Here is a 12,558-nt window from a genome sequence, read left to right as displayed (position 1 = left end):
GATTTTCTGAGCAGACCTTATGTTCCAGACTCTAGTACTGGAAGACTAATTTCTGGCTGCCTCTCATTAAACAAATCTGCCATAAAATTAATTTACTAGCAAACATCACTTCCCTTCTTTCAATTCGCTGAAACAGATAACATCTTGAACTTCCCATTGGGTGATGTCTTTATATTTGTTACTTTCAGCCTCAGTTTGCTACTATTAATTAAATAATGAATCAGAAAATTATTTCTAAAATTATAAAAAGCAAAACCCCTGGAACACACCCTCATGTGGTTAGTAACTGGTACCAGCACTTGCAAAACATCAAAGGCTTCTCTAAACATAGACTTTCATCAGTTACGCTGCAAGCCTTCATCTAATCTTTCATGATTTCCCATGCAGGAACATCAAAAGAGAAAGAAGAGAATAGCACTGTTCCAAAGCAACAGTGCTCTGTGTGAAAAGTATGTGTTTAGCTACAAGAACACATAAAACGTAAGTAGGAAATTGTTATTTACATGAGACATATTTTAATAAACTTCATCATTAGGTCCCTTTCTTTTCCTATAAGGAACAGGGATTTGTGCAGTTCAAAATCATGTTCAAATCTCAGGGGATTTCTGGAAGAAAATGAAAAAGAATTAGAAAGTATCTAACATATAAGTCTTCAAAGCAAGAAGATAAATTTATTTTCATTTTTACTTACTGAAACACATTCTGCATATTTTATTGTTTCTGTCAACTTGTTATAATCCATCCAAAGAGTTTTCAAAGAACATTAAGTCCTACAAATAAACAAACTGTGAACAGTAAGGAAGGTGGGAAAATGCAACAGTTACTATCAAAAGTCTTAATTGTAGGCTTTTTTTTTTTACATAAAGTAATTAGACAAACATTTTCCATTACTCTGTCACTGAGCAACAGGAGTTTTGGAGGACAAAATCTAATAATCTTAAGTGTCGTGGAGTTACATTTCTGACCTAATAAAAGCAAAATATCTGAATTGTTGTTGTTATTTTAAGCAAACACTTTGCAGTGAATAATTTAAGTAGTTTTTTCCTTTAAGATTATATTCTCTGATGTAAGTATCACAGATGATTTTGAGCCATTGCATGTTAATATTAAGTCATTAGCACGAGCAAAAGAGGTACACAGGAAATATCAATTTGTAATTCTAGAAAACATGCTTCTTAAATTCATCCTTGCCCCTTCCGATGAGTATTCCCCTTTCCCACAATTCTTCTCTTATTGTTATCTTCACAAGGAAACTTTTGTAGGAAATTTCATGTAACCTGAAGCTCTTACATGCATCACCTATCAGAATTATTGAAGTGGCACTCACCATTTGAAATTATGATTAGAAATAACATAACTTTTTTTCTGGTTCGTACACCAGTTCGAATACAACAGATAAGAGGCTTGGGGAGTCTGGTAGGTTTGGCAATCAAGATTATTGAATCACATGTGGAATACCATTTAAATGGTTTAATAAACAAATATGTTAGGAACCTAGAGATGCTCAGTAAATAACAGAAACAAAAGCAGCTGTAAAAATTAAAAGGTTTTCATTTAGCTTATCTTTTAGGTAATGGGTTTGGCTTTCACTGCACTTATGCCTTTATAGGATCCCAGCTGATAGCACAGGCCCCTTTGGTCCCAGCCTGCCCACCTCTGTAGATCTGCCTCTTGGGTTTGCATACTTACAATGAGGAAACAAGCACCAATTATTACTGCCTTGATTCTCACATCAAGATCTACAGGGACCTGGATCCCAAAGTTGGCAGTGTTGGTGAAGACATTATTTACAAATCCAGACCAGTACTTGGAAATTTTTCCAATCGTTGACATCTCATTGAGAGTTTTTACCTGCACAAATAAAAAAATAGTAATACACCTAAATGTAAATAAATAAAATACACACTGATTGTATCTCCACAGAATTAGTGACTGTGCCCTGAAACACAGAGCATGCTATAGTTGTCAGGTGGTCCTTTTATCTTTATCATTGAGATGCTCTGTTAGTGTCAGATTTGCCTTTAGGAGTGGCACACAAGAATGGTTCTCAAGTCTGGAAACATCAGCAACTTTAGACTCGACAGAAAAGTGGAGGAAAGCAATTATGAAAGTTTACACCACTCTTGCTCTTTTTTCACAATGAACATTTTTTTCCTGTCTTATGTTTCTGATGTGCTCCCGGTCACAGCAGTACCATTGCTGTGGACCACTGTCCCTTACAGCTGACAGATATGTTCTTAATTATGTAGCTATCTGCATGTTTCTCACAGTATACTGAAGTCTTCTGATTTGGCTAACGAGTTGATCAACACAGCAGCTCTTTTATGATTCCTTAACTAAGGCAAATTGCTTTGGTCACATCAGAAAGCTCTGTCCGTGGTTTCTCTGAGCATCTCCCATTCTCCCTCTCATCCCTTAAATATTTCAATGGCTCCTCAGAATTATTTTTCTCTTGGTGAATATTGTCAAATGGGTGTAAACATAACGGACAGTAGTCCTGTCCATGGTTCTCAGTCTGAGAATAACAAAGGCAGCAGATTCCATGTCACAGGCATTAAGGGACTACGAGTCAGGTACCAGTGAATGCCTGTGGGATAGAACCCTGAACTGAAGTCAAAGGCTGAGCAGTCATGAACAGCTGGGACAAGGACTCAGCTTAGCAACATATTTATTTCCCTGATGAAATTGTCACTCCTGTCCAGAAAACATTTGTGGGAATCTGAGTGTAGAAGTCAGGAATTCCAATACACATTGTTGTATTTCTGTTCCATAATTATAGCAATTTACATAATATTTTTAAGCTTAGAATAACAGGATTTTTGAGTGAGAAATTTATTCAAAGTAGTAAAACTTTAAAATTCTCAACATTCATCAGAAACATACCTCAAAGTCAACATCTTCAAAACAGCCACAAGTTACATATGGGCCAATTATTTTTAGTACTTCTTCTTTGCTTTCGTTCTGTATAGTAAAGTTAGGCAGAAAAGGGTCCCAGTTCTGTACAACATATCCAACTGTTATTCCTGGTGGAGACTGAACTTCTAACTAGCAAACAAAACAAAAAACCTTACAGACTAACTTCATAATAGTGTATTATTTCTATAATGACAACATACATTATTTATCTATTATAAATAATTTTACCAAACTGTGAACTAGGTGTTACAAGGCTATCTAATGGTGCTTTTAAATAGTGCACAATATAAACCTCAAAATCTGCACCAGAAGCTAACATCTTACATGTAAGATTAGATAAAAGCCATGCACTGTTAAGTCTTTTTTACTGTAATCTGTGGGTATCCTATAAGCTTTTTTATATAGCAGCTGTGCTACAAAGAGACCTTTTAAAAAAAAAATCCTGATGCAGAACTGAGAAAGTAGGTAGATCAGTTATCCTATAAAACATTTTTGTAAAACAAGAAAGATGTCTGAATAAAGGAGAGTCAAAAATAAGGAGAAAAAAAAATCTCAGTAGAATCTGCATTTGTCACTTAAGGCAGCTTACTTTTAAGTTGTGCAATTTCTCAAAGGTATATGGCCTTAAAGAAGCAGAGTCACAGAGCGAAGCATCAGCTTCCTCCGAGAGCTGCTTCCCAGTCCTGCCCACATGCACCAGTGGCCTCCAATGATTTTCCATCCTTCATGCTCTGGGAGCAGAGTGGGTGACGTCCGTCAGCAGCACCAACAGACGTCAGTCTGTGGCGGGGCAGGCAGTGTTTTAGGGTGCTGCCTAATTGGGGAGACATCTGTATCATCAGATACAGAGGCTTTGGTTAGGATGTCAGCAGAGTAAAGTCCCATGGGAGACAGGAGGCAAGCTATGAATATAGCTGTTAGAATGTTTATCAATAGTTACTTCTAAGACGTGGGTGTGAATTCCCTCCTGACCACCTCGCAGAGGTTGCACCGGGCTTCACTAATGCTGTGCACAGACAGCGAGATGCTGGGGCAGAAGGCAATTAGGATTCACTCACCTCTTGCAGGAAGCAGGGGAACCAGCAGCTATTACATCTCAAGGGTCTGTTCACTGTAATGACTTCTCGGCCCGAGTTATCAGCAATCCTTATGGTGAAAGACCTTATGGGCGAGCACAAATTACGATCAAAGCAACCATTTTCTTCCACTGCAAAGTAAACTCTTTGTCCCAAATGGTTTTTTATCTCATATTTGCTGGAGGTCTCTGTGCCAAGTATGGCTAATAGAGCAAAACAAGTAGTACATTACCTTAGTATAATGTTAGCATTAGAGTTAGCCCTTACCAAGACCCACCAAATTCAGCTTTGCATACAAGTTTGTAGTTCTGGTCTTCTCTGTAGCATGTATTCTAAAAATCTGTGGAACAGAGACTCTTTAAAAATTGTTTAGAAATAAGGACACAAAGAAGATATACAATTATAAGGAAATAATAATAATGTCAGGTCTGTATTTTGAAGAAACATGTAGTTCAGACTTTTATTTGCTGTACACTGAAGTACATATTACAAAACAGAATTCAGATGCCAACTTTTGGGTTGGGCTTTTTCTTATTTTATCATCTGTGAAAAGTAACAATATGAAGCTGTTCTACTCCTTTGACAAAACTTTCACTCAGTGAAATGTCCAAGAATCAGGCCAAAAACATTTTGAATGAAATACATTTAAAAGGTTTTACTTGCAGATCTTAATACTTGTTCAGTATTTTGAAATTCTAAGAAACTATGTAAATAGAAAACTATTATTCTTCATTTTGTGCCTTCTGATCTTTCCTTATTTGCTTTGTTTCTCATAGCATGTTAATTATCGTTGAAGACAATATGTTTTTCCGTGGATTGGAAAGATGGTTGAACTTTAATAACTTTGAGGGAGAGGTATCTGATGTAGAGACTTTAGGACTGGTGGAGATTACTCACTGTAATCTTTCTCTCCTCATTGGTTTTCTGAACAGGCGTAAAGAAAGTGAATTTTCACCACACTAACACTGCATTAGAGGCCTAATGCAAGGTCAACAGGAGGCTTCACAATGACTTCAACAAGGTGAGGGCAAGATTCAGAAACCTCTTGGAGACATCTGTATACCAGCACTGCTAAAGAACAAGGATTGCACCATACCTTCAAGAAGCTCCACTTGCTGATGAATAATTATCCGGTCCAACTGTTTAAAAAAAAATAGACAAGATGCTGGATGTTGGAAAGGTCTGTGAGTGCCAGTGATGTCTATCTATTTTTATTGCTCATCTCCATGTTATTAGCATATCCTTCCTTCCAGAGGTGTGTGAGCTGGGTGCCCTAGGAGTATCTCAAGTGACACTTTAGTCATCCCTCTGAAACAATGACTGAAGAGCATGGCACTGAGTACCGTAGTCATGTAATTCGTCCACAGTTTTGAAGAAAAATAACCCTCACTGGGGGAAATGAGAAAGCCAACAGCAATGAAAAGATGTATGCAAGAAGCAGGAGCCACTTCTCACTCCTGCTCCTCCCTCCTGGTCTTGGCAGAAGGGAAGCCCCTTACCCCAAAGCGGAGGCTGGTGCTGGGCACCACAGCAGTTCAGGGGTGAATAGTTTGGGCTCCAGATCAAAATGTGCTGCAGCCATATCCCCAGGGTCCCGCTGGAGCAGCCCAGATGGGCTTTAACTTTCCGATTTCAGGCACTGGGAGTTCTGCACCCTGAATCTGGCAGACCATCACGCTGAGGTGCCAGAATGAGCAAAACAACAGCTCGCCAGAAAAATCCTTGTCTGGCTGAAACTCTCTGCCTCTGTGAGCTGGTTACAAACACAGGAGGAAAACTGTTTGCCATGGTACCCAGCTTTTCTATGCTTACCATCCCTCTGACATTACTCTTTTTTAGAGAACAGTCATTAGTATTATAAAACCAGCAAGACTTAATTTTAGTCTACCTTTCAGTTTTATGTGACTTTTTATGCCTGTTTTATGTGATAGTTTAGGTTTTGCTAATTTATTTTCCTTAAATTCCTGATGGGCAAATGCTTGGCACAGGATTTTGCCATTACTCACAGCTGCAGACAGAATGCACACAACGACCTTCTGAGACCAGCATGTCACAGCTCTCCAGCGTCTGTATATTTTACAATTGATAAATCTTGCGCCTGGTGCATATTCAAACTGTTGCAGCCATTTGTCAATTCTAGTCATCTCCTGCAGCTAATTCACAGGCTGCAAAGAAAACCTAGTAAAGAGAAATTTCTTTATCCTTTTCATTAATCTCCAAAATGTTTATGCCAGTAATTGAAATAAGAAAAAAATATTTGGACTTAAATTTTTTCTCCCAAGAATCTTTGCTGTTTGTAGTCTAGATTTCATAAGACATGTGAACTCTTGGTGCACATGGGAAGTGATGCTGCTGATGAATAAAAAAAAAACAAGTTAAAGATGGCAGGGCTACTTCAATATTTCCATGTGAATTTCTTTGTCTCAGGTAGACTGTCACGTTGAAAAGAAAATTAATGACCCTGAGCAGCTTTGAGTGATTTCGGTCTGTGTATTGGTTTATTGTGTACAATGTATAAACAATGTTGAGACAGCATAGCAATATCACTTGTCAGGCTTGCTTGTTTTGCCTTCCGCTGTGTTCTGCAAGGCAGTTATTCTGATGTATCTTTTATAGGGGCACTTGTGAATTAAGGGAGTTCTGCACTTGCATTTGAAAGCATCTAAACCACTTTGGTTTACAAGGATCTGAGTCCTCTTGAGCTCAGATGTGTTAAAATTCTTTCTACACAGCTAATTATCAGTATTCAGTTTTGTGGGCATTAAATTTGCATCAGATCAGTCTAACCAAGTATAAACTAAGAAGCTTCTTAAAAAACTGGTTAAGACTGAATAGTGGCACAACAAGCTGTTGAGCTACTTGGAAAACTCTTTTCCAAGGTCTCATCTCGCTAGTCCTGCTATGGGGAAACGTTCCTTTGATTTTTGTGATAGGCACTGGCCAGTTCCTCAAACTAGATAATAATGAGGTTTGGTTAGCTAGTTTTGTAGGAAATTGACTGAAGAGTGTCACTTTTTTGATACTAATAGAAAGCCTGATATCAGTTTGCCAGGGCAGAAGTAGTTCATTGCACCTTGAACAGCCAACCAAATCACTCCTCAGCTTGACTGACTCTGGGAGTGTACTTGCAGTGTGAAATATTGCTGTCTGGCCTTAATGTACACAATAGACATTTTATTTTCCTCACATTCAACACTATATTGTGCCTTTGAGTTGCTCTTTAGAATAAGACTGTAGGGATCTCTCTGAGATACACTAAATTCGGATTCTTGTTTCAAATACATCATGGTCTTATTAGCAAATATATTCAGTTTTCACAAATCTGTCCAGATGTCTTCCCCGCTCCTGCTAGAGATAATCCCAGAACTTCATTTCTACCTTTTATCCTGTACTTATTCACAATCACTTTCTATACAAGCTTTCTTCTGGTAGTATCATTCTATAAATTGTCTCCTTTTCCCACAGGTTGTTTACTCTTCTAGGGGTAAGAGCTGTCATAACTCCCTCTCTGGTACCATTTTCTTAGTCTAAATATGAAACACTCGCAGTCTTGTTTTAAAGCACTTTCTTTATTTCCCATGTCCTTCCAGTAGCACCTGTCTGTGCCTATTTCGGTTTGGACCAACTTTCCCCAATACACACAGAACCAGAAGAATACTCAGTATTCCAGTCTTTCCAGTGGCATCAAAAATTCACTGTTCTGCTAGAAATATCTTAATTCATATGAGAATTTCATTACATGAAAATCTCTTAGTCCATCAGGATAAATCCCAAGGGATTACCCTGACAGCTGTGAATCCCACGTTCATTCTGCAGGCAGCCGTCTCCCTGCTGGTCAGATCTCCTTTCTGCTGCAATCTATCCTGTCTGAGCTTGTTTCATTAGTCACACAGCCAGTGTGACTTCAGCATCACACACCAAAACGTTCAGCAACACATGGAAGCTCTAGCTGTGGGTATATGCCAATAATCAGCATTGCACACATGCTTTCCGCTTTTCAGACTGCAGAGAAAATTGAAAATAATTAGCAAGGGCTGCAGCACAGACACATGGTTATTGGGCTGAGAACACGCATGAACGAAGTTTTGAGTTCTAGTTATAGTTCTGACAGCCACTTGCTCTTTTGTCTTTATGTCAGACACAAAGCTTTGACAAAATGGAGTAATAGAATTTGCTTGCCCACATTGTGTGTGTAAATCTGAGGTATAATTCATGTTCATAGAGGAGACTGAATATGTAACCTGCCAAGTATTTAACTATCACAATCACTAAAAAATGTAGCTCACAGTCTGTGAGCAATGCTCCTGTAATTGCCAACGTATAATTTTGTGCATGGGCACCATGAAATGAAAATCATAACTCGATATGAAAAATTGTTTCTGAAGGGTCTCCCAGTTTCATTAGCTGTCTAGATAACTTAGCTCCAAATATAAAATACAGTCAATTTCTGCTCCTGTACAAAACTACCAGAAATCTATATCTAAAATACAGACCTTGAGAGAAATAAACATTTCCCAGCACCACCAAAACACAAACACAGCAGAAGCCTGTGTATCAGAATCACAACCTGACTGCACTAGGGGCCAGATTCTGTCCCTGTCCATACCAGACAGGGTGTATAAACTGTCACCCAGTGTATATAAGAGTGGCCAAATCCAGCCACATGTGAAACACAAACTGGAGTCAGTGTCAAAGATGCAGCAGGAAGTGACCCTCCCAGTAGAAAAATGCAGGAAGAGAGGGAAGTTCTGGAGCAGAGCTTCCACCAGCACTGGTTTGAGTGCCAGGAGCCTTGAGGTTTCACACAGTGAGATGGACATCATGCCCCATGACCCCACACAGAACAGCTGTGGATTTGTATCCACTCAGGTTCACGCTCACAAAATTGTCTCCTTGGCAGCTCGTCTCCCCAGGACCTTACCTCTATCTAACCTGGACTGCACTACTCTCAGCAGAAGGAGTTTGCTCAGAAGACCTTCATGTTCCTCAAAGGATGGGTGATAAGGAGGTAAAAAGTCATTCACACACTGCCTGTTTCAGTCTTCCTGAGGCCAGCTGGAATTTGATAGTCATTGCCCTGAGGGTGAACTCTTAAGGAGTTGGAAGGAAACTGGGGGCAACGAGAGGAATAATACTATGACCTAGAAAAAGTCCTACAGAGAAGAAAACCATGGTTTTGATGCAAGGAGAGCTGCATGCACAACAAATGGATTTTTATAAAAATGAATGGCAGCAACAAAAGAGGGGCTTGTCATTCCTATGCTCCCTATTTCAGAGTAATATCAAACAACAATAAACCCTCCCTATCTCAACCTGCTCCTCCCCCTCAAGAAAAGAAGACCCAAGCAACTCCATCCCCTAAGGTATCAAAGAAGTGTATGAAGAAAACAAAATAATTCTGACATTTGGAAAGATTCAAGACCTGGTTCAGGTACTCCAGACCAGGTGGCAAGCTATGAGTGTGTGAAGTTTGCTTCCAGAGACTTGTTGGTTCAACAGGCTTATTCTCTTCTGGAAGGTCAGAAGAACCAGGGAGATAATCCTTGAAGACTGGGTTATTTTGTCCCTTAGATTCTGCAGGAAAAGAAGAAACAAACAAGCAAACCAACCAATCAGAAATGAACAGGGCCAAACAGCAGTTAGCTGCTTGGATCAAAACTAGAACAATAATGTCACATTCTGCCTGTGACTGTATCAGCATTTTATCTCAGATCAGGAATGAGGATCTGAAATGAAACTCCCGATGGCCCCACACAGCATTCTGATTCACTTTGTAAAATAGTTTTGGAGTACACAAAGTGCAATCACCTTAGATGAAGCTCAACCAGGAGATGTGGTTTTGGAGGGCACATAATTTGCTCTGACAGCTTGTGAGCACTCAGTCTGTGTGACAAGGCTGGAGCTGGCCCAGAGTCACACACAGACTGGACACAAGATCCTCAGCACAGGCTGCTCAGCCCAGCTCCACATGAGCTGCCCTGCATGCAGGTGTACACTCAGCTGCTGAGGGCTTGCCCCAAGCAAGAGGCTTTCCAGCATCTTGAGGTCATGCATATTTTCTGTTAATTAGGGATAGCCTTTCCAGAGATCTCAGATTTCCCAAGCTAGATGTTACAACCCTGGTATCAAAATCTAAACAGCCTCTCACAATGTATTATTCATTATTATCTTAATGGAAAGATCAGATATCATTAAGCTGAGTTTTCTGGTTTGCAATTGCAAACACATCCTTTAGAACACAGTGGTGGTTACCTTGGATAGTGTGGCAAAGGTAAGGAGAGCATTTACTGATACAGGCACCTCTGTTCCCACACCCCACCACATGCAAGGCACTGCTTCCCACAGTGTGGTGACCACCTTTGCCATCTCATTCTCAACAAATCCTACTGGGTTTACTATGAGCATCTTTCCACAGCCCGCGGTAACACTGGTTCTGCCAGAACAAGAAAGAGCAAGCTGAAGCGCTCTGTATATAAATGAAAAATCCTCATATTAAGCTGAACCCCCGTGTGCTGGCAGTAAAGCAGTCCCCAAATTGATCATTTTTATCTCATGTCTGACAATACTTAGGTATGATGGGGTTTGAGGTCCAGAAGGAATTTTGACTCTAAGTCTGAATCTCTCTTTTGGTGTTGTGGGTTTAAATGAGATAACTTAGTATTATTTGAACTCACTGTGGCCAATTCATCGTTTAATCGTATTTTGATCTTAATTTGTCTTTGCAGCCACTGCTTTCTTTCAAAGTCTGAGACAGGAAGAAGCAATGCCTTTGAATTTGTCGCTGACTTTTAAAAATGTATAACTAGGTGATAAATATTTTATATGCTCTTCTGCATCATTTTACCTCACAGAGTTCTGTTACTGCTGTAACTCTTGTTGTTACATGAAATGCCATGAAGTGACCAAGTGTTAGTGTTATTTTCAAATAATAAAGAGAAATAAAGGACAACAAACTGCAGTTCTACCTGTCAAATTTTAAGCTATACAAAAATCAAACAGTAAAAATATTAAATATTGATGAAAATCCCAGCTACTCTGACACTTTGTCTATTTTTGTGGATGTCTCCCCATTAATTTATGGTATGGGAAAACTTAAAAGTTACTATATGACACAGTGAGCATTCTACACAAACATAATTTGTAGAGTTATTTATTCCTAAAAGAAGTAAATTATCAAGTTCCTTCATTATGAAAGCCATATTACACAATATGACTATTTTTCTGCTTCTGTTAACTACTATGCATTAAAAATATATAAACTAGGTCTTGTTTCTATGGCTAAACATAAGCAAAGAAAGAAGAAGTATATTACAAGAGTACAATAATGCTGTAAAACCTGCTTGCTGCTGTATAACTTTTACTGCTGTAAATGCAGTATGCCTTGAGCATTCTGGGGGGCAAAGAGGGGTAAACAAACATAAACAGACATTGCTGAAACTCCCTGGGCCAACATCTGCTTCTGTATGTCACAACAGGGTGACATCTATGGACTTGCGTTCATGTCAAGAAAAAACAGATTTGTGTCCTTCTACTTAGTTTAAATATTTGAAAGCATGAAGAAAGTGAATTTAGAAGGCTGGTTAGATCAGCATACTGCAGTGTTTGTCTATAGCCCTGAGTACACAATCAGCTGCTGCTAAAAGATAATACATGACAAAGATGAACCCAGATAGGAGTAATCTGATTAAATTCAGTTATTCTTCAGATATTTATTTTCCTTATGTGGTTAGCAGGACTCTGGCCAGTTTTAAAAGTGAAAAGCATTTGCTGATTTGGTATTTTCAAAATGGAATAGGAAAGAACTGTGCAAAAATAGTAGTACCCTTGGCTTGGTGCCTGCCCTTCCCACGCATTCTCTGCTGACAGGTTTAAGCACAAAGATACAAACGCTAAATTTTCTGACTGAATACAGATGCTAACATTTCGTAACATATTTTATTCAAATAACATTCTAGTATAGATTTTAGTCTCTTTAGGAGCCTCTTGAATGCTGAAAAATTAAAGAAAGCCAAAACAACTGTGCTTTGGCTGCTGTGGTTTTAGCCTGAAACTCTCATTTCATCAGACTGCTGATTGCTGGAAATGCACAAGACCGTAGTTTTCTGTAAACATGATCTAAAAATACAGACTATAGATGCACTTACCTTGAGAGGCCATGAAGCTTCCTGAGTTACTTCTTCAAAGGAAGCCAGGTTAAAAGAAAAGGCTTTTCTTGTTGCAGCAAAGCGAAAAAAGAGCACAGCATGCACAAAACTTCAGAAGGTGTCTGTCTACTTCATATCAGCTTACAAAGAACTGGAGGAAATGTATTGCCTTTCTCATGTTCCAGAACACTGCATTTTATGTCAATGGACAACAGGGGGAGATGATGCTGACAAACAAGCAAAACATTATTCATTTCAAGTGGTTTGCACCAACGGAAAGAGGGAAAAAGTGTTTTGTGAATACAAAAAGGCAAAACTTCAATGGACCCACTGTCTAACTGAGCACATTAGACCTAAAATTCTGCTTTATAAGGTATGCATATATTCTATACAAATTCTACCTTTATAATTCAATATTTATG

General features: G+C 38.9%; 1 protein-coding gene across 1 annotated transcript; it reads right to left on the bottom strand.

The window, feature by feature from the left end:
- Window positions 1-731: 731 nt before the first annotated feature.
- Window positions 732-12,149, bottom strand: LOC308043809 (phospholipid scramblase family member 5-like; the record flags this gene model as incomplete). The annotated part of the gene is made up of 7 exons (XM_080350120.1): window positions 732-770; window positions 1,690-1,851; window positions 2,884-3,045; window positions 3,975-4,195; window positions 5,089-5,131; window positions 9,415-9,566; window positions 12,137-12,149. 7 exons carry the CDS (start codon window positions 12,147-12,149, stop codon window positions 732-734), a joined length of 792 nt encoding a protein of 263 aa, XP_080206246.1.
- Window positions 12,150-12,558: the final 409 nt, after the last annotated feature.

The sequence above is a fragment of the Nesoenas mayeri genome (assembly GCF_963082525.1).
Source record: "Nesoenas mayeri genome assembly, chromosome: 9".
Lineage (NCBI taxonomy): Eukaryota > Metazoa > Chordata > Aves > Columbiformes > Columbidae > Nesoenas > Nesoenas mayeri.
Note: the sequence above shows the minus strand (reverse complement) of the source record. Positions and strands in the feature narration are given on the sequence as shown.